This window comes from Notolabrus celidotus, chromosome 20 (assembly GCF_009762535.1).
Source record: "Notolabrus celidotus isolate fNotCel1 chromosome 20, fNotCel1.pri, whole genome shotgun sequence".
Lineage (NCBI taxonomy): Eukaryota > Metazoa > Chordata > Actinopteri > Labriformes > Labridae > Notolabrus > Notolabrus celidotus.
Window position 1 is genome coordinate 6,472,138 of NC_048291.1, and position 20,304 is coordinate 6,492,441.

Below are 20,304 nucleotides of genomic sequence, written 5' to 3' on the forward strand. Positions count from 1 at the left end.
CCGATTCCTCACTATGTGGTTGAGCTGTGCTTTTGTACAACTACAACAAAGGGGGTGAAACGAAAAGACAGAAAAAAGCAGTTGCTGTCAGGTAGCTTGGTGAGGTGATGGATAAGAACTCTGCTTTGCAGCAGATTGTTTGGGGTTTGAATCCCAGTGACAGTTTCCAGGTAATACCCAAAGACTTTGTCATGTTTTTACCTTTATGGTCAGTAAGTTGTCCATGTACGGACAAAACGTGTGTTTCTTCAATTATAATAAAAGCAAATCACCTCAGTGATATGAAAAAAAAAAAAAGACTAAGGCTGTTTTTATACTGCTTTTATACTAGCAGTACGTTCTGATTTGGCCAAAATTCAGTATGTAGCATGTGAAAGAGAGCAAAAACTTATGCCAAAACTACCCAGATGTCTTACTGATTTGGGAACATTTCTCAGTATGCATTGGACCAGTCTGCCTTGTGTACTGTTTCCCACAATGCACAGCGCTAACGTTATGCTTCTTTTTATTCTTCTTTGACAGTAGCACTCAGTTTTTAGTCTCTGTGAATATTATTAAATTCCATATAAACTACCTCTTCACTTTTTGAATTGTAAATGAATGCTGAAGAAGCAGTTTTGCGATCAGCTTGGTCATTGTTTACTTCTGGTTTCAAAAAACAGAAATCCAGTGACGTCTGGACCAGCATACTGTATAAAGATCGAACAGAACAGCCATACTACATACTAAATCCAAACGCAGTGTGTAGAAGGTAGTACCTATTGCCTACTACATTCGTAGGTTGTATGTAGCAGGCTGTTTTAAGAACAGCCAAAGGCTACTATACAAGCAGTCTGTACAAATACAAACTTCATTATGTAGTATGTGAAGAGCAAAATCTGCAGTATGCCAAAACTACCCAGGTGTTGAACCACTTTGGGAAAATTTCTCAAAAAGCAATAGAGCAGTCTCCCTTGCGTACTGTTCCAACAATGCACCGCGCTAATGTTTCCTTTTTCCAGCTATGACAGGTGGCGTTTTTAGATGCATTAGCCACCTACTGTGTTTCCATATAAACCACTTCCTATCTTTTAAAATCACAAATTGAATCTAAAGCACTTTTACTCTCAGCTTTGCCGTTGTTTGCACCCGCTTCCAAAACTGAAAAAACAAGCGATGCCTTGCCCAGCATACTACAAAACAGAACAGAACACTCAAACGTCATACTACCTTCAAAAGCAGTATGCAGCACATACTGCACACTACATTCTTAGGTAGTATGTAGCAGGCAGTTTTGAAAACAGCCACAGTTCATCAACTTGATTGGGTTATATAAACAATGAAATAAAAACACTCTGCAGGCTGTTGTTAGTTATCCCAACCATTTATTTTGGACAGATTTTTCAACCGAAGTGAGGTCTTACATAAAACATCTGAAAAACAAAAACAAGCTCAGGAACATAAAAATATTGGATTTGAGGCCTGTTAACCTCAGATGTTATTATTTTCCTTTAATATTTTCCGATGATTGGAATGGCCTCGCAGCTCATTCAAGAGTTCCCGTTGTGGAAACCCCCCTCCGGATGGGAGAAAGGGAGGGAGAAAAAATACAGGTGGGAGAGAAGGTGAGTGAGGGGAGGTGTGGGTGTGCGTATGTCCAAGTTTACATGGCGAACAGGATGAGGAACGCCACCATCAGACAGAAGAGACCCATAGCCTCAGACAGGGCGAAACCCAGGATGGCGTAGGAGAAGAGCTGCTGCTTCAGAGAGGGGTTCCTGTGGGAGGAGGAGGAGAGAGGTTAAAAATACAGAAACTTTAAATAAAGAACAAAAAAGATAAAACTCTGCAGAAACAGCTCGGCTCGGCTCTCCTATATGATACATGTGGTGTGTTCAATATTCTGCTAACTGTAAAAAATTCCAAGCTCACATACAGAATAAAGCAAGTGATGATTTTGGCTTAAGCATCAGACAACACCCAGGATCTCATGTGATATAAGGCATTAGGACTTGGAGTCCTGAAATCAAGACTACACCTGCTAAATCCATTTCTAATGTCAAAACACAGGCAGTAAACAAAGTCTCTTATTTAAAATATGTTGTTATTTATAAGAACTTTAGTGCATGTATTTTTCTGAAACCTTTTACTTTCCCGTACATTTTAACGCAACGATCTGAATTTTCTACTCCTTAAATATTCTAAAACAGGATTGTCACTCCATCTTTAAGACATTGTTAAGGTCCGCTCTAAAATTATTGCAGTACAGCAGGAAGATCTTAGCTTCCTTTGGAGGAAGCCAAAGGAATATTAGGTAGGGATGGGCAATAGTTTTCAAATATTTGAATAGTGAAAATCACTTAGTAAAAATTGAAGAGTTACTAAGAAGATTTTCTCATTTTAAAAAGTACAATATTTCATTGTTTTTACCAATGCCTGGTTGTAATACAGTAGTCCCGCCAGACGGTGGCTATAGAGCTTCTTAAAGCTGTTTATTAACCACATTAAACAGAAGAATGCTAACCACATTAAATAGCAAAAGAAGAAGAAGAAAACATTAGGGGCCGTTGCAGTGATTCTCCATTTCTGAATCTCACTACTACACATGTATTTCCAGAGACTGAGTATAGCTGTAAAATGGTAATGGTAAATGGACTTGTACTTATATAGCGCTTTTCTAGTCTTTCTGACCACTCAAAGCACTTTTACATGCTACTTGTCATGTTCACCCATTCATACCCATTCACTCACTGATGGTAGAGGCTGCTATGTAGTGACCATCAGTGTTGGCTAATCTCATTCACACACCTCTGAACAACAGAGGGAGCAATTCGGGGTTCAGGGTCTTGCTCAAGGACACTTCGGCACGGGACTGCCGGAGCTGGGATCGAACCGCCAACCTTCCAATTGACACTTTTTAACTGTATTTTAGATATTAAGTCATGGATGGCAGAGAACTTTTTACAGCTCAACCAGGACAAAACTCAGGTTTTAGTCATTGGTACTGGACCTCAGAGAGAGAAACTGAACACCAAACTCCAAGCACTGGCTCTAAAACCATGTGAGCAGGTAAAGAACCTGGGTGTGATCTTTGACTCACACCTCAATTTTGAGCCATACATTAGAGAAATAACAAAAAAGGCTTTTTAATCACCTAAAAAACATTTCCAAAGTGCATCAGTTTCTCTCTCAAGCCAATGCAGAGACACTAGTTCATGCTTTTATAACCTGTGGAATTGATTATTGTAATGCTCTTCTTTCTGGTCTCCCCAAAAAGAACATTTCTCAGCTTCAGCTGCTCCATAACTCAGCAGCTAGAATGCTGACAAAGACCAGAAAGAGGGCCCACATCACACCAATTTTAAAGTCTCTGCATTGGCTTCCAGTATCTTTTAGAATAGATTTTAAGCTCTTAATGGTCTTGGCCCTTCTTATTTATCAGATTTGCTTTTATCATATGAGCCAGTGAGAGCTCTCAGGTCTTCAGGTAGCGGACTTTTAATAGTACCAAACGTAAAAACTAAGACCTACGGTGATGCAGCTTTTTATTCATCACGGCCCACGCCTGTGGAACACCCTGCCTGAGGATCTGAGGGCTGCACAGAGCATACATATTTTTAAAGGCAAACTCAAGACCTACCTTTTTAGTCTTGCTTTTAACTAAGTTTTATTTTTCTTCTTAACAGTTTTATCCATCTATTTATTTATTTATTTATTTATCTATTTATTTATTTATTTATTATCTATTTCAAATTTAGTCACTTTTATTCTACTTTATTGATTTTAAGTCTCACATCTTATTTTCTTTTAAGGGTTTAATATTTTAGTCTTTTATTATCTTAGAAATGTATTTTACTTTGGTGATTTTAATTTCCTGTTTTGAGTTTTAACATCTTATTTTACCTCCAGTGTTTCCTCATTAAGATAACATGAGAGCGTTTCCTCAGTTCGTTCAGCAACTTAGTTAGATTTTTTTATTTATTTATTTTATTGTTTTTATTACTATTGTTGCATATTGTGTTGTTAACCTTAGGATTGTGGGGTGGGTTTGGGGTCGGGGCTGGGATCTTTTTCTTAATTTATTCTATTTTAAGTTGTTTTTCTTGTGCAGCACTTTGTGTTACAATGTCATTGTATGAAAAGCGCTTTATAAATAAAGTCTGGTTGATTGATTGATTGAATAGGCGACCGACTGTAATGTAAACATACACGCCGTGCCGCTTCACAGAAACACTGACAAAGATCGACTGCCACACAAACGGGATGTTAATGGGACAGGTGTGTGTTTAGGATTATTATTCGAATAATCGTTGAATAGATGCCGATTATTATCGAAAAGTATTTCGGCTTGAAAGGCCCACCCCCAATATTAGGCCAACCTGGACACATTTTAGCCAAGGGTCTCTCTTTAATGCCCTCAGGGTGGCGCCTTCTAGTATTTAGTGACACGCTCCCTGTTACATATCCGTTCTCACCGACATGTTCCCTCTTTTAACTTGTTAGAGGCAGATGTGTGTCTAACATGAGTCTGGTCCAGCTTGAGGTTTCTGCCTGTTAAAGGAAGTTTGTCTTTGTCACTGTAACTTGCTAAATACCACAAAGTGCTCTGCTCAAGGTGGATTAAGATGAAATCAGACTGAGTCTTACCCTGTCTTGATGTTGGGTCTCTGTTTATAATATATGGTCTACACCTGCTCTGTTTGTAAAAGCGTCTTGAGATGATGTTTGTTGCGATTGGGCCCTATACAAATAAAGATTGAGTGCTGAGGCTGTAAACTAAATTGCCCTCCTGGGATCACTAAAATTCTCTGAATCTGAATTTTAGTGGGTATTTATTTCTCATTGTACAAAGCCTTCCATGTCAAATGTAAAGGCTGATTTCAAGCTAAGCGGATGGACACCAACGCACAGAAGAGAAGATTTTTTTCGGCAAATTCAGTGTGAACCACATGAGGGTGACGCATCATGAAGAAAAATAAAAAACATAAGGATTAAGATTAAGAGCATGAGAGGGAAAGTCAAGTGTGGAGAGGAGGCTTCATGTGAATGTGATGCCTGAGTGACAGGGAGAACTTGGAGGCACATGAATGAAAGTGACACAACCAACATGGCCAACGTCAAGCAGCTGATTCAGTTATCAGGCCCCTCTCCTTTCAGTCAGGGTCCGGGAGGCAGACACCCTCTCTATTTTTAAGAGTAGGCTTCAAACTTTCCTTTTAGATAAAGCTTATAGTTGGAGCTAGATCAGGCTTGGACCAGCTCTTAAATATGCTGCCACAGGCTTGGATTGTCGGGGGAACTTGCACACTGACACACCTATCTCACCCACTTCCTCCCAACCCCCTCATCACTTATTTTAACTATACCTGTCCCATTGAAAGTTACTAACCATAGACCTTCTGGAGTAGATTGCTAACTTGAGTCTGGTTCTGCTAGAGGTGTCTGCCTGTTAAGACATTTTTCCTCACCGCTGTAACTTGCTAAATACTGCGAGGTGCAATGCTCATGGTGGATTAAGGCAGGTGTTGGGTCTCTGTTCATAATTGATAATGGTCTAGACCTCCCGTGTTTGTAAAAGCGTCTTGAGATAACATATGTTGTGATTTGGCGCTATAGAAATAAAGATTGATTGATTCAGAGCAAAGAGACATTCCCTATCCAACTTATCTACACATTGGAGCGAGTGAATGTTCATTTTTACTCTACTGTTCTTTGATTTGAAGTTTGAATGATTTTAGCCCAACTCCAAATATGAAGTGAGCTTCAGTTAGCTTAAAAAAAGTCCTTCAGAGAGATTGCCATTTACTGTGAGGACATTTCAGAGCCTGGATGCTGAACATTTACTTTAGGAAAGTAGTGACAGCAGTTACAAGCAGTAAACAAATGTCTGTACGTGAAGCTGAGTAAACAAAGTAAACTTGTATCATCTGAGCGCAGGAGTGCTGTGGTAAGAGGGTTGTCCCATGAAAACACACCAAACACTTAAAGGTATAGGTTTGTTGAGCCAGTTATGTTGTTGTCTGAAGCAAGTTCTCATGACTGTCAGGGACTTCCTCTCGTATTAATTTCTGTGTTTGTTTTTTAAAACACCATCAAGGAGAACTGTGGCCAATTAATCCTCAGATTATTGGAGACTGTTTAAGAACAGAATGACAGCAATCAGGGTCTAAAGAGGGGTCACGGTGCCGCCAACAAAGAGGAGAAGATCACCTGGCGTAGCCGATGATGAGGCTGCCGAACACTGTTCCGATTCCAGCTCCTGATCCGGCCACACCCACTGTGGCAGCACCAGCACCGATGAACTTAGCGGCAGTGTCGATGTCCCGGGAGACAGCGCTGGTCTGGAAGGAACGGGCTAGGACTGCAGACTGGCTGACGGGCAACAGGGCCTGCAAGACGAGGGAGAGGGAAGGATTAATACACCTGATTGCTGCATCAAAAGAGAGCTGGTTTACAAGAGCGAGAAGGTAAATAGATACCGGTTATACATTTAATGTCATGTTGACTGTATGAACTAGAGACTCTAACCAGATGATTTCTGCAAAGACAGACATACTGATGTCATACTTTGTAGCAGGCTGGATACATTTAACCAAAGACTCACTGTGCAGAGGTTTCCTTTAGGAGTTTAAGCATGAAAAGGCCATGAACTTTGAATACTGTGTCATTTCTCTGACCTCTCTCCTCCTTTTTACCCCTTACCATGTCCAATCTACTTTGCAGATCAAACTCTTTCTGGTGTCACGTCCAAAAAAAAAATTAAGCTGTGACACGTTGAATCCTCAGAGTAGAAAACCAAGCTCTGTACACACTAGTGTGATGAAAAGATGGAATATTTAGTACTCATTTGAGCACATGGTGAGGGGCAGGACCCAAAATAACAACATGAAAACTCTTGTTTAGCATGTTTGAAAGCCAACAAAGGCATATTTTGTTGCACATTGGGCCATGGTAGATGAGAGAATCATCCTTCCTTAATTTGCAATATGAGCCCACCAGTGATAAACAGCCACACACCTCATTTGCCGGGTTTCTTGGCAAGAGAGCAAATGCTATTTAAAGACAGTTGGGTGTTGGATTGTACAGGGAAAAGGACTGACCTGCTGCTCCACTGTGACTTCAGGTCTGTTGAAGAGGGAGACGGAGACTGGCCGGGCGAGGACTCTGGACCCCCCACGCAGCTGCACACGGATAAAAAGTTGAACAATGTTAGCCAAAGTGTCTCATTTTAATACAATTTCAGTGACCTAAACATAAAGAAACATTCATCCTAATGATCCTCTTTCGTACTGAAGATACTAAAAAAAAAAAGGAACTTATATTGTTTGGAGGAAGAGCAGTTGAAATGCACAGTCTGAGGGCATCATTTTATTTTCAATTTAAATTATTTTTTAGTTTTTTTTAACTTCAAACTAAAAAAAAAAAGTCAAGAATTTTCTAATTGGAGATCTTTTATTATAGGGAGGGAGTGAGATGAGTCTGGGGGTAGAGGGTTCTGTTGCCTAAAAATTCTATTCAAATTAAATTATTAAAACAATTTAAAAATAGTTACATAGGTCCAAAAAATAAAATACATCTACTCCAATTTACAAAACTGCATCAAAGTAATTTTCTTATCAGAGAAAATAATGTTATAAATAATAAACTTGATAGATATATGTTAAGAAACTTTTGTATTCATCACAAAAAACTTGGATATTGAAATAAGTAAAAATATAAAAAAATAAGTCAAACAGCTGAGAAAAAAACAAAAACACCAAGCACTCAAATAAAAGCCTTTAAAAATTATTGAACTCTATACTGCGATCAATGAAAAATAAAACTCAAGCACTTTAAGATGTACAACAGGGTATTCCAGCTACAAGCAATTCTGCACAGCAGTGGTTCCAAACGTTGAAGCTGTAATCCTGCATGACTCCAGCCCCATTGAGAGCTTACAAACAGTGTCAGATGCAAATGTGGGACTTTGCCCTCCACAGCACCTCTATGACTGAGATGCCCCACATGCTGCAGGTCAGCTGACACGCGACTCTGAAACAAGAGGCATGGTTCAAATGCTGCTGTCATTCAGAACTTCTGTGCCCTTGAAGACACAACAAGGGGTGCCTAAACGCCCTCAGAGAATGTAGGGATCCCTTGTTACGTCAATGACATTTAAAGTCTGCTCGTGTTGCTCTTGTTTTTTTGTTACTATTACGACAGAAAATGGCCCTGTTGAATCAATAAAAAAGGTTCTTCTTTCAATTCTTCAATGTTGCACAGTCAGAACAGCATCTTGAACAGTTACACCTGTGCATGTATTAAGATGTATAATTGTGGAGCATTAAATTTGACTTACCACAGCTGGAGAAGTGACAAACTTGGCGCAGGCATACATGGCTGGAGCTGCAAAGAGAGGACATAAGTACAACTTTAATCAGTGTAACTTGTGGTTTAAAAAAGCATTATGCAGTGATCAGGTTAGAGGCTTTGTGGCAAACAATTTCAAATATTATACTAGTTTTCAGAAGTGTAGAGAGCTCTGAAGGGTGCTACAATAGTCAGCTCTTTACTGCGAGATCCTGCATAACAGCAGAATGTGAGCATGAATACACCCAACAAGGACAGAGTGGTCCTCTAACTTCTCAGAAAGATTGTGCAGACATGATTCTGACCGATCAGAGAAGCTGCAGCTGCTGCAACACTTTGACCTACACTGACTGACCAGCAGCTTCTGACAGCTTTGCTGCACATTGAAGTTACCTCAGGTCCATTGTTCAGTGTCAAAGTGCACCCACACTTGTGCAAGACAGCTTCCAGTGCATTGAGTCCTCACTGTAAAACATGTCAGTTTGAGGAGAAATGAGTCCTAGGCGTGGATGAAATGTCTGCCAATCAGAAAGGTGAAGTCTAGGGAGAGAGATATCCTGTTGGTCCTGCAGGTTCAGCCACTAATCCAATTGCAGACACTACAGCAAGGATCAAGTCCAGATAAACCGCTAACACACACACACACTCACACTCACTGTAGGATGAATAGCTTTAACGCTTCCACTTTGGGACACCATTGGCAAGAACCTTGAGGATATTTTGCTCAAAGGCAAAAGTGTGAACAGACTTTTTGGACTGGGGTGGCCCAACTAAGGCACTGAAAATGACAAATTATATTTATTAGTGCGCATGTGTGCATCAATAAATATAATGTTTTACCCTGTGTCCCCACTAAATATCACACGTTATATTTCTGGCAACATTTTGGTGCTTATAGTTGCCAGAAATGTATTTTTGTCCAGAACTTTTTGACCAGGGTGGCCCAGCTGAGGCTCTCACATAGGCAGGGGTGGCCAGTGCATTTACAAATAAATAACATTACCCTTTCTGTCTTCAAAACCTACTTTCATTAAAAGTATTAAACCGTTATATTCCTTTTGACTTTAAAAATAACATGACAAAGTGGCATTAATCTTCTAAGCTTAATTCTTTAAGGACTTACAAAAGATGTTTTTTTCAAAGTCACATTTGAGGGCACTCAAAGAAATCTACTGTCAGCCTTTTAACTCATCCCAAATTACAGATTTCAACAGGAACCCCAGCTCTGACAAGGCAAACAGCCAATCATAGTTTTGGATTTTGGGGTGGCCAATTGGATGTCAAGGGGTGCCAGTGCCACCCTTGGCCTCCCCTCTGGACACACCACTGTGATTGTGCCTTCTCCTATGCACCTGCTGCATTACATGTGGAGGGAATAATCAAAATATTTCACTACAATTTAAGGTGTAACATCCAAATGCAACATAAACTACAGGCGGCTTTTGCAACACAGAACAAACTTGTGATGATTTCAACACAAGACCTGCCCCTGACAAAGCTAAGGACTTTGGGGTGGCCAATCAGATACCAAAGGGGGGCCTTGCACACCCCTCTGGACACATTCCTGCCTGGAAGACCCTCCAAAGTAAAAGTGTTCTGTAATAAAAGCACAATATAAATCTAACAGAGCCAGCAGGTAGGTTATCTTCCATAGTTGTGTCTCTTGATTCATGTGAGACTTAGGTCTGTCTGTCCTCAGAGAAGCTAAGTTGCTAAGCTAACCAGGCTGCAGACTCTGAAGGTCACAAATAAGCAGCAGACGGTCACTCTGGGCCTGGACAGCAAGCACGGGGGCACTGCCTGCAGAGATACACCTGTAGTGGTTAAAAAGCATTGCTCGATGTGACATCACGGGTGTCTGACAGGTGTGTCCTTGTAGTGGGGGACTGATCCCGAGCTCGGCAGGCCTCAAGACTGTCAGACATTTTACATCCAGGTGTCTGTTAGTGCAGCTCGACCGCGCTGTGCCCGCTGAGTGCTCTGCTATCACGAACAGTGCAACCACCGCCAGCTGGTGTCCACGACTTACATCCCTGCTGCCTGATTACATGTTACACAGGTTAACCACGAGAACACACATCGTAGGTCTCAGAGGTCCTTACAAGGATTCAAGTCATTGAATGGCCGACCTAGCTCTCTAGCTAGCAAATGTTAGCAATGACAGCTAGCTTAAGTAGCTCGTACTGCTTACTCACACCGTTATCTTATAATATCAGATTCACACACACTGAGAACACATGCTAACGTTCATATATGTGCAATGTGAGTGAGTAGAAGTCGAATATTACCGGTTTGTTAGGCTTTCGGAGGGTCCGGGATTAGCTGCTCTCGCACACAGCGGCAGTCAATGAATGTAGGAGGGGGGAGTTAGTCACCTTGTCATTTATAAGCTCAGCGCCTACGTCCTAAGCTCTCATTGGTCAGACTGAACCAGGAATTAACCCGTCATCACGTTACTTCCGCCCCTCTAGCCAATCAGAAAACGTTTTATAGAAGTCTCAATTTATGATTGGCCCCGACATTTAGAAAGGCGGGACTAAAGGAACTTTCATTAATTTGATTGGTCAGAGTTGCCGGGAATTGCAAGTTTATGAGGAACGACCTTTCAGAGCATATCCAGTGTCCTATGTTGTAACTGGTCAGTGTAAAGGAAGTCCCACCTCTATATCTTTTAGTTCAGTGAAACTACTGTTTTATACAGTGGCCCTGAAAGACAAAACAACACTTTTTTTGTCAAATATTTTTAATGAATTTTTCCATTTATGAGGTGGCACCGAAAAAGGAAAAGGACATTTTAGATGCACAACAATAAACAACCTCCCAACTTAAACAACTCACTCAATCACACACAGTCCCACCACAAGAGACAAAATGGACAAGACAATACAATCAATACAAACAATTGTCAAAAAGTATTAACAAGTGGAGAACAATGAACAACTCAGTATTTCATTGGATTTCAGCTTCAATATGTAAGGTTTCTATATGAAGTAAAAAAAAGGTTGCCAAATTTAATGGAAGGTCTGTAGGGAACCTTTCAGGGAGAATCTGATTTTCTCAAGTCTCATGCACTGTAAAATTTCTTGAATCCATCTATTATGTTTAGGTGGGGATGAATGAGACCATTTAAGGAGAATGAGCCTCCTTGCGAGCAGAATGGTGAAGGCAATAACATGTGAGGATTTGGACCAGCCGATTCCAAAAAGAGAAATAAGAGGGTCAGGGTTCACTGTACCAGAAAGGACTTTCTCTGATGTATCAAAGATGGCATGCCAAAATTCAATAAACAAAAAAGATTAACAAAAGATTAAATACTTTTACAAAATTGGAGAAAAAAAATTACATTTTGGAAAACAAATTTACATTTAAGAAAACAAATTTACAAAATCAAAAAAAACTTTTACAAGCGGTGAGATAATTTTACAAACGGCGGAACACCTTTACCATTTCTGAAACAAATTTACATTTATTCTTAACGGAAAGGGAATTTACCATAATACAAATTTGTTTTGTCCTTCAGGGCCACCGTAGTTTTAGAACCTTGCTTTCTAATACAAATGTGAAAATCACTATAACTTTTGAGAGCAATACAACTTGAAACTGAGCAAAAAAATGACACAAATAACAATACAGGAAGCCACATGACAAGCCTTCAAATGAGCTATGAAATAACAAAATTGAATTTAATTAATTTTAAAAAAGAAAAAAAAGATTTAAGACAAAAAACAGAAACAAAAACAAATGTAGGATTGCACTGCTGAACAAAAAAAAATGTTTTCACTAAACTATAATATGATCTATTTGTGTTCACATTACTTGGGACATATAAAACATCATAAAGTGACGTAACACTTGACAAAAAGGTGATATTAGGATGAAAATTTCCATAATAGTAATTTACTTCGGCCGAATGAAAAGACCAAATCAAGCAGTAATGCAGTGTGGTGAATAAGAGTGCATGTGTTTCTGTGAAATGGTCCTGGGTTCTGGGCAGAGTGGATGAAAGGAGAAGGCAGTGATACAGGAGGGATCAGACAGAGGAGACATAATAGATGTCCTTTTATATCCTAAAACCCTTTGTTTAGAAGTTACTGCACAGGTTCCTGCATTGTAAAGTTCTCTGATCTTACGTAAGCATAGGACTTTTGTGAATCTTCTTATTAATCTGTTTAGGTAGGCTCATATTAATCTAATAAAGTAATCTGATTGCATACTATATTTCTACAAATGCAAGATTGTTTTATGAGTTCAATATATATATGACTGTGGTTTGATCTCATACAAGCTGTTACTAGTAATCGCAGTAGTGCTAATTTCTCTGCCACTCTCCCTATAAACTTGGAATATCTCAGGGGGCAAGATGATTGATTTCTTCCATCCAGACCTCATAGCAGTGATTGGTCAGTGTTTTTATAGGTTCACTCTCGTTACAGATGGCTCATTTTTTTGTTCCTTTTTCACTGCACATCAATTATTGATTGCCATCAGGATGTAAAGACAATTTTAACCAATAACGAAAAGTGTATATGGACAAAAATATCAACCCTGCCTTCAAATGACCATCAAGAAAAACAGTTCTGTTTCAGTATAAATGAACAAATTGTCAACAATACATGGTGCCTTTAGATTAAATAATGAAACAAGTATTCAGTTGTTCTAGTCTGTAATAGGACCCAATTACAAGACCAGCCAGCAGGGTAAAAGGAGAAAAGAGATTAATGTACAAAAATAATGCCTTGCACGGGAAGACTGAAGGCAGACAGTGAGAGGGCAGGTATAGAGCAAGAAGGCTGGTGGAATTAGTGAGTGGCGCTGAAGGTTGGCGGCACTGAGGAGGCAGAAAGCAAAGGCTGTGAGGCTTACAGCGTTGGAGGGGAAGGCTGAGCGGTGTGGCTTAAAGCAAAGGTGGAGAGGTCGGGGATCTGGTCAAGGCACTGGGAGCAAAATAAACAAAAGCAAATGAGTCAGAGAAAAAGTCACAAGAGCTGCACAGGAAAAAAAACAAACACTGGAGTAGCCAGCTATAGCACATAAAGAGAGGAAACAATCTAGCAGCATGGAGAGAGAAAAACAAGGGTTCTTGAGCAGCCACTGATGAGGGAGAAATGAGGAGCAGGTGCGTGAACCAGGAGCGCCCGCACTGGGAAGCAACATAAAACAGCACAGGGTGGAAACAAACACCAAAAAATATGTATTTAAAATGTTCCCAAATCACCAAAACAGTAAAAACAACAACCTTTGCCTCACACTTCACATTGTATATCTGAACTTGTGAAATGGTATCTTACCTTTTAATTAAAGCACCAGTGAGTAGTTTTTTGGTTTGTTTCGCAGTACATCTTATTCCTACACTGATGTTGTCCTGTACATAAGTCATGTTCTTGAACAAAAAGTCTCCTCCTGCTTAATTTGATACTCAAATGTGTCACTCATTGAAACTATTTGCGCTGCAATGTTAACAAAGGCTGTTACGACAGCCTGCAGATATCACCTGCCAGAGATTTCAGACGTCAGAAATAGCTATGCAGAAATTGTCAGTTTTTATCATAGACTGTGTAAAATATGGACGTAGGATCCGTGACGTCACCCATCTGTTTCTGAAGCGCTGTTTTGAGGCCAATCGTCGTCGGCCACTGTGACATAAAGAGGTGGAGTTTGAGCCTCCTAGCCAACAGCTGCAGTGTTCCTGCAGGCGGCTGTGCCTCTCATCGGAAGACTCCTAATCTCAATATCTTTGAAATTGCCGCATTAGAAAAAAATTCACCCCCCCTCACAGTGTGTGCCGATTGAGAAATGAGCTATCCAGACTACACTCGTCTTTTGAACCAGGCAGTAAACATGTTTATTTCTGCAGTGAAGATCGTCTTTTTCCCATTCATGTGTATGTGACTTCCGGTACTTCCAGAACTAGCCTCAAGCGGATCCTCAATGAACTGCAGCTTTTAACACTTCCACATTGGACTCATATTTTTAGACCGGAGGTTGCTGCTTGGTTTTAATGTGAATGTTCTTGTTAGTTATAAAGAGACATTAATTCCAGTCTTTTTAGTGACCAGCTCCTCACGTCTTTTTAGCTCAACCGTAGATATTCAAAATGTTTAACAGAACTCAAAATCCTCAAAAGATTTGATTTTATATTATAAGCTGCTGACTTCCGTATACCCTACGTATTTTTTGTTGCTTCCCCCTTCCACCCATGACCAGTTTCTGCAACATTTGACCTCTTCACCTTCTACTGTACTCCAAACCAGTTTCTGCATTTTACTCCACCAGTGCACCCATTTGAGCTTCCTCGAGATGGGAACGTCAGCTAAATTTTAAAATATAAATAATTCAATGCCATTTACTGCCACCACTGAACAAGAGAGGCAAGCTGTCAGCTGATTTACAGTCTCAACGCTGACAGCTGATTGGTTGATCTCAGACGAAGGCCTTGCTCATAAATATTCATTATAACTTGTAAAAGAATAATAGATTCCTCTATAGAGACCGAGAAAGAGAGGAGAGAGAGAGAGAGAAAGAGAGAGAGAGAGAGAGAGAGAGAGAGAGAGAGAGAGAGAGAGAGAGAGAGAGAGAGAGAGAGAGAGAGAGAGGTGAGTGAAAGAGCTTATGCATTTACTCTTCATAGCAGCAGAGGGCGCCAGAAGATAACACCTAGGAGACTGAATGGTTACGTACTTAAAAATGTGTTTGCATTTGGATTCACTTTGTTTTCAGTCTTTCATTCTTTCTTCTTTCTTTCTTATAAATTATTTATATAGATACAACAATCCAAAAAGGTGTTTCATGAAAAAAATAAGCAAAGGGACGCAAAATACAAAAATAAGAAGCTGTATACATTACATCTGAAAATATAACCAGCCCAATGCTGTATGCCGTGGTGATTTTGAGAACAGAGCTGCCTCCATCATTGTACTGGCATTTTCTTATTTTTTTCCATTTATAAACAGGCTGATGCCAAAGTAATGCCAAAGGATACATATATTCATTATTGCATTAGGGTGCAACACAAAACAAAATAAATAACATGAGTAGGTCCTTACACAGTACACATAATGTAAAAATCGATCCCTCTTTTCTTCAATTCTGTAGCCTTTTCTCTTTTTGAGGACTTGTTTTAGCTTCTGTAACGATTTATATTGATTAATTTCACTAGTTCCATTATTCCACAGGTTAACCTCTTTAGTGGAGACACAATGTAGCTCTGCATTTGTTCTTACTGCTGTGTTTTTTGGACATATATAGTCCTCTAAGGTTGTGTTTAATTTCTACGTGTAAGAAAAACCTTTGGATACTGTTCGGAAGTTGTTGATCTTCAGAGAGACAGACCTTTAAGTGTCAATTACAGCTTTGACTACCTAAATACTCACCTGAAAAAATAATATCTCTATGAATAAAAAGGGGCCGTGACATTTGATCGCACCAAGCATCCCTCAACACTGCATCATCTCCTTCTTATCAGTTATCTGCAGCCGCTGGGCATCCGACTTGACAGTCAGCAATTGTCATGCCAACTCACTTCATGTTTGTTAATACACTGTAAACCTTTGTGTTCTCAGTATTAGTGGGTGATGTTTAAATTACTGAGGGTAACCACATATCGTCTCTTTTCTGTCAGCTCAGCTACAAGAGTCAGTTCTTTTGGCCCAAAATTTCTCTTCATGTCGTACCACTTCTGAAATCTATCACTGAAATTTCAAGAGTTTTGGATCTATGTTTCTTTGCACAATTCTCACCTAAATTATTACAAGAAGAACCAAACACTTTTTAATTCCCATTGTACGAAAATATTACATTAGCTTGGGTGTAAATGTGTAATTGTATTGGACCAAAACACTTTTTAATTCCCATTGTACGAAAATATTACATTAGCTTGGGTGTAAATGTGTAATTGTATTGGAAAATATCATTAAATATATGTTTTGATAGATTTTTATATGCTGCAAGAAAAACCATGCAAGTTTCTTCAACTTTAATGCACTGATATATAAACTTATCATTGATTCGGGATGGGAATTGCATGGTAACTGATACAACATGATGCATTGTTTGTGATAGTATCCTGATACAGTGATTGGGTGATAATCAATAAATTGGCAGATATTTATATGATGTTACATTTTATGATATCGGAAGAATACGAAGTAAATAAAAATAATAATTGATAGGTTTTGTATAGCGCTTTTCTTGGTACTCAAAGTCCAAAGTCAAAGTAATATGCCTCCATAAGGTAAAGTTCAAGATCAAAGTCTTTAAAGTCACAGAAACCAGAAATAGTGATGCAGTGAGTCAAATTGGAAGGAATGTGTGTTTAGAGTGATGCTTTATTTCTACATCAAAATATTGGTTTGTGGCGCCCGCAATACTATAGTTGAGTTGATTAAGTGCACTATTCAACACCATTCCATCTGGAGTTTCAAGTATGCGACAACCTCCGGTCTCAGAATACGAAGCCCATGCGGAAGTGCTAAAAACTGCAGTTCATCGAGTGTCCACTTGAGGCTGGCTGCAGAAACACTGGAAACCACATACACACCCATTCAAAAAAGACAATCTTTACAGCATTAATAAACATGTTTACAGCCTGGTTCAACAAACAGCTTAGGTCTGAATAGCTAACGTTTCTATCGGAACACACTGTATGGGGCTGAATCTTTTTTTAACTCGTTATTTTTTAAGATATTAAACATACATTCCTTATTTCGAAAAAAAAATAAAAAAATTCCTTACTTATTTTTGTGCATTGCCTTTACACTGCTTGGCAGTACCTGCACCCAAATTGACTTGAAGCACTTTGTTACTCTTACTGATCTTGTTTCCTCTTGTCTAGATCTTTGCTTGTGTTGTTCTTGTTCTCGTATGTACGTCGCTTTGGATAAAAGCGTCTGCTAAATGACATTGTAACATTGTAACATTGTAACATACGAGTTTTGCTCAAATAAGAACACAGCTGACTTGACTGACAGGCGGGCACCTTAGCTAGTAAAGTCTAAAGGCCTGCCTCTTTACCTCACAATAGCTCGACAGATGTTAGTTTGAGTTCAGCATTTCCAATGGGACACCCACCCACGATTGTCTTCAGAACAGTACTTCAGGAACAGATGGGTGACGTCATGGATGCTATGTCCATTTTGTATACAGTTTATGGCTTCAAGCCTTAAAACTAAGAAGCACTTGTAGAACATCAATGTAAATTCTGTGGTGAGAGTTCAAAACTTTTCATTACAGATGCCTCAGAAGAATCTATGATTTTCCTCGGTCCAACCTCCAACTCTACAAGCTCCCAGAGCATAATCAAGGAACTCCCTGACAAACATTTGAGATGGCAAAGTGACTTGTTACAAATTAGGGAAGGACCGGATCACAAGAGTGATCTTCAGTTCAATACCACCAGGCAAAAGAAAACCAGTACAACTGGGACTCAGGAGCTTTGAAGATGAACATTTCATGAGGAGAAGCTCAACATGCTGCCAAGGATGAGTGCAATAGAAGAAGCTCACTGATACCTGTTAGTATCTAGTTACTAATAGAAGAGGAGTGTATCAGTAACTAAACAGGACACCAGTGTCGTAGTAGAGACATTTTGTCACACTGGTATTTGTGATTTTAAAGCTGGGTATGTCAAATATTACTTTCCTAGTTGTCTCAAAAAGATAACAAATATTACACAAACATTTTAAAAGACGTATAGTGTTATAACCATTTATAGGATCATCCTTTTCTGATGCTTTTGAGAGATTTACCTGTTGAAAAACTGAATTCTGAAAGCAGCTTGTCTCTTACATCAGAGCCTACACACCATCAGGATTTTAGCAGGAAGTTTTTTTAAAAAACACAATGATAGTACTTTTAAAAGTCTGTAAAAATACCTTGACTTACTGGACCTTTTGCCTCTCTTTTTCTGAACCGTGCACACTCGTGTCAGCTTGTTAAGTATCAGTTCTTAACATCAGTAGCGATGTTTATGACAAGAACTTATTGTAGCTGTATGGCGGCATCAACATTGGTTGACGTAACATTTCTTATTGAAGGATTGTTTTTAACTTTTAGATTAAAAAATAAAATGTAGGGGTGCTGTTGGCCTAGTGGCTTAGGTGCACACCCAATATACAGAGGCTGCAGCCCTTGTCGGAGCTGTCGCAGGTTAGAGTACCAACTTCTATCATTTGCTGCATGTCTTCCCCCACTCTCTACTCCCCACTCTCCCTGTCTATCTCCAGCTTTCCATCCAATAAAGGCAAAAATGCCCCAAAACATAGCTTAAAAAAAAAAGAACATTTAGAGACGAATCCAAAATTTCCCTTTTAAGGCATCTATACTTGCATAAAACAAGTTCTAATCTGGTGTCTGCTGAATTTAAACACAGGCACACCTCAATCTGAGGTTCTGATTTTGTGATCACTTGAACAAAGCTGAGCTGCTTGGATTTGTGCTCTAAGAGTGGTGTAACATCAGCTAGCAGGGATATGGAATATCCTAATATAACTCTTTTTAAACTAAAAATGTAAATTAATGTTCTGTTGTTTGAAAAATATACAAACCTGTTTGTGTGCATTATTCAGTCTGTAAAATAAGACTTCTGTTTAGCTCATTTTCTGCAACAACAACAAAAAAAAGATCTAAATGAGAACATTTTGTTTTGAAGTTGAATAGTAAAACTGGGGAAAACCATATTTTTGGGTAGTGGTCTTTTATTTTTTCAAGAACTGTATGAATGTTTTGCTGTTTTTCATCTTTTGAAATATTTTGAAATCTGTTTATTTTGTGTATTGTGAAGGACAAATTAAAGAATAAAGATAAAAACATAGAAGCAAGCAAAGCAATTAGTTATCACAGCATAATCACTGTAAAGACTGATATGACAAAATCATTTTCGAAAATGATTAAAATGCTGGAGCGAGGTTGTTTAAGAGCGGCATTGGCCGACCAGCTCGAGGTAATGGATAGCTAAAAACTGGTGCTAACGAACGCTACCTTCTGTGTATGTGTGTATGGGACGCAAAAGGAAGGCTGTGATAAAAACATCGTTATTTAACGACCTAAACACTGCTACCCTTCAACCACAGGACTCTCTGGAGAGAAGATGTAACATGTACTACACCAGCGAACTGTCAGTACACACTGTGCAGAAACATGAATGGAATTCTGATGGAGGTGTGTCACTGCAGAAAAACAAATCCTGAAAACAAAGAAACTTCTGCACATTTTCTGTTTCTCTGAGGCAGACGCATCAGACTCTCCCTTTGGCATCCAGACATATCCGCGCATCACACACACACGAGAACACACACACTGCGAGAGACTGCCATCTTCATTAGTGCTGAGTGCCAATGTGGCCTCAGGATTTATAGTCAGGCAGAGGGGAAGCAGACATGTACACACACAGCTTCATGTGCATTTAAAAACACACGCACACACACACACACACACACACACACACACACACACACACACACACACACACACACACACACACACACACATCTCCTCAGCATTCCACTCCACAATAGCCGAGTAATAATGACCAACCTCGGTGGGATCAATAGACAGATGAGCCTGGTAAACACACACACACACCCACACACACACACACACACCCACACACACACACACACACACACACACACACACACACACACACACACACTCAATACACACACACACTTTTGCATCTTCACTATGCAGGTCTGGTCTTGGCTCAGGAAGATGGATAGCTGCATTCACACTGCAATTAATGATGATAGAGGTGTGTGTGTGTGTGTGTGTGTGTGTGTTAGTGTTTGTATGTGTTTGAAAGCATAATGGAAACACGGCTGGATATTATTCCTCCCTCCCTCACATCCATCCATCAATTTATCTAAACTGCTTCTCTTCTTTATGATGACAGAGATCTGGAGCGTATCCCAGCATGCAATGGGTAAGAGGTGTGTTTTTTTTTCATAGACTGAATGAATAAGGATGCCAGCACCCCGTGAT

The 20,304-nt window shown here is 39.5% G+C and overlaps 1 protein-coding gene across 1 annotated transcript; it reads right to left on the reverse strand.

The window, feature by feature from the left end:
* Positions 1-1,342: 1,342 nt before the first annotated feature.
* Positions 1,343-10,732, reverse strand: atp5mc1 (ATP synthase membrane subunit c locus 1). Its single transcript, XM_034712034.1, has 5 exons — positions 10,617-10,732; positions 8,318-8,364; positions 7,080-7,160; positions 6,190-6,368; positions 1,343-1,757 (listed from the first exon to the last, which is right to left on the reverse strand). Exons 2-5 carry the CDS (start codon positions 8,354-8,356, stop codon positions 1,643-1,645), a joined length of 414 nt encoding a protein of 137 aa, XP_034567925.1. The 5' UTR covers positions 8,357-8,364; positions 10,617-10,732; the 3' UTR covers positions 1,343-1,642.
* Between the last annotated feature and the right edge of the window lie 9,572 nt (positions 10,733-20,304).

Excerpts from the sequence above, each read along its gene's own strand:
- atp5mc1 (XM_034712034.1), bottom strand. The coding sequence starts at position 8,356 with ATGTATGCCTGCGCCAAGTTTGTCACTTCTCCAGCTGTG. Across the intron at positions 7,161-8,317 it reads TTGTCACTTCTCCAGCTGTG|CTGCGTGGGGGGTCCAGAGT; the intron begins GTAAGTCAAATT and ends ATCCGTGTGCAG. Across the intron at positions 1,758-6,189 it reads CTCATCATCGGCTACGCCAG|GAACCCCTCTCTGAAGCAGC; the intron begins GTGATCTTCTCC and ends CTCCTCCCACAG.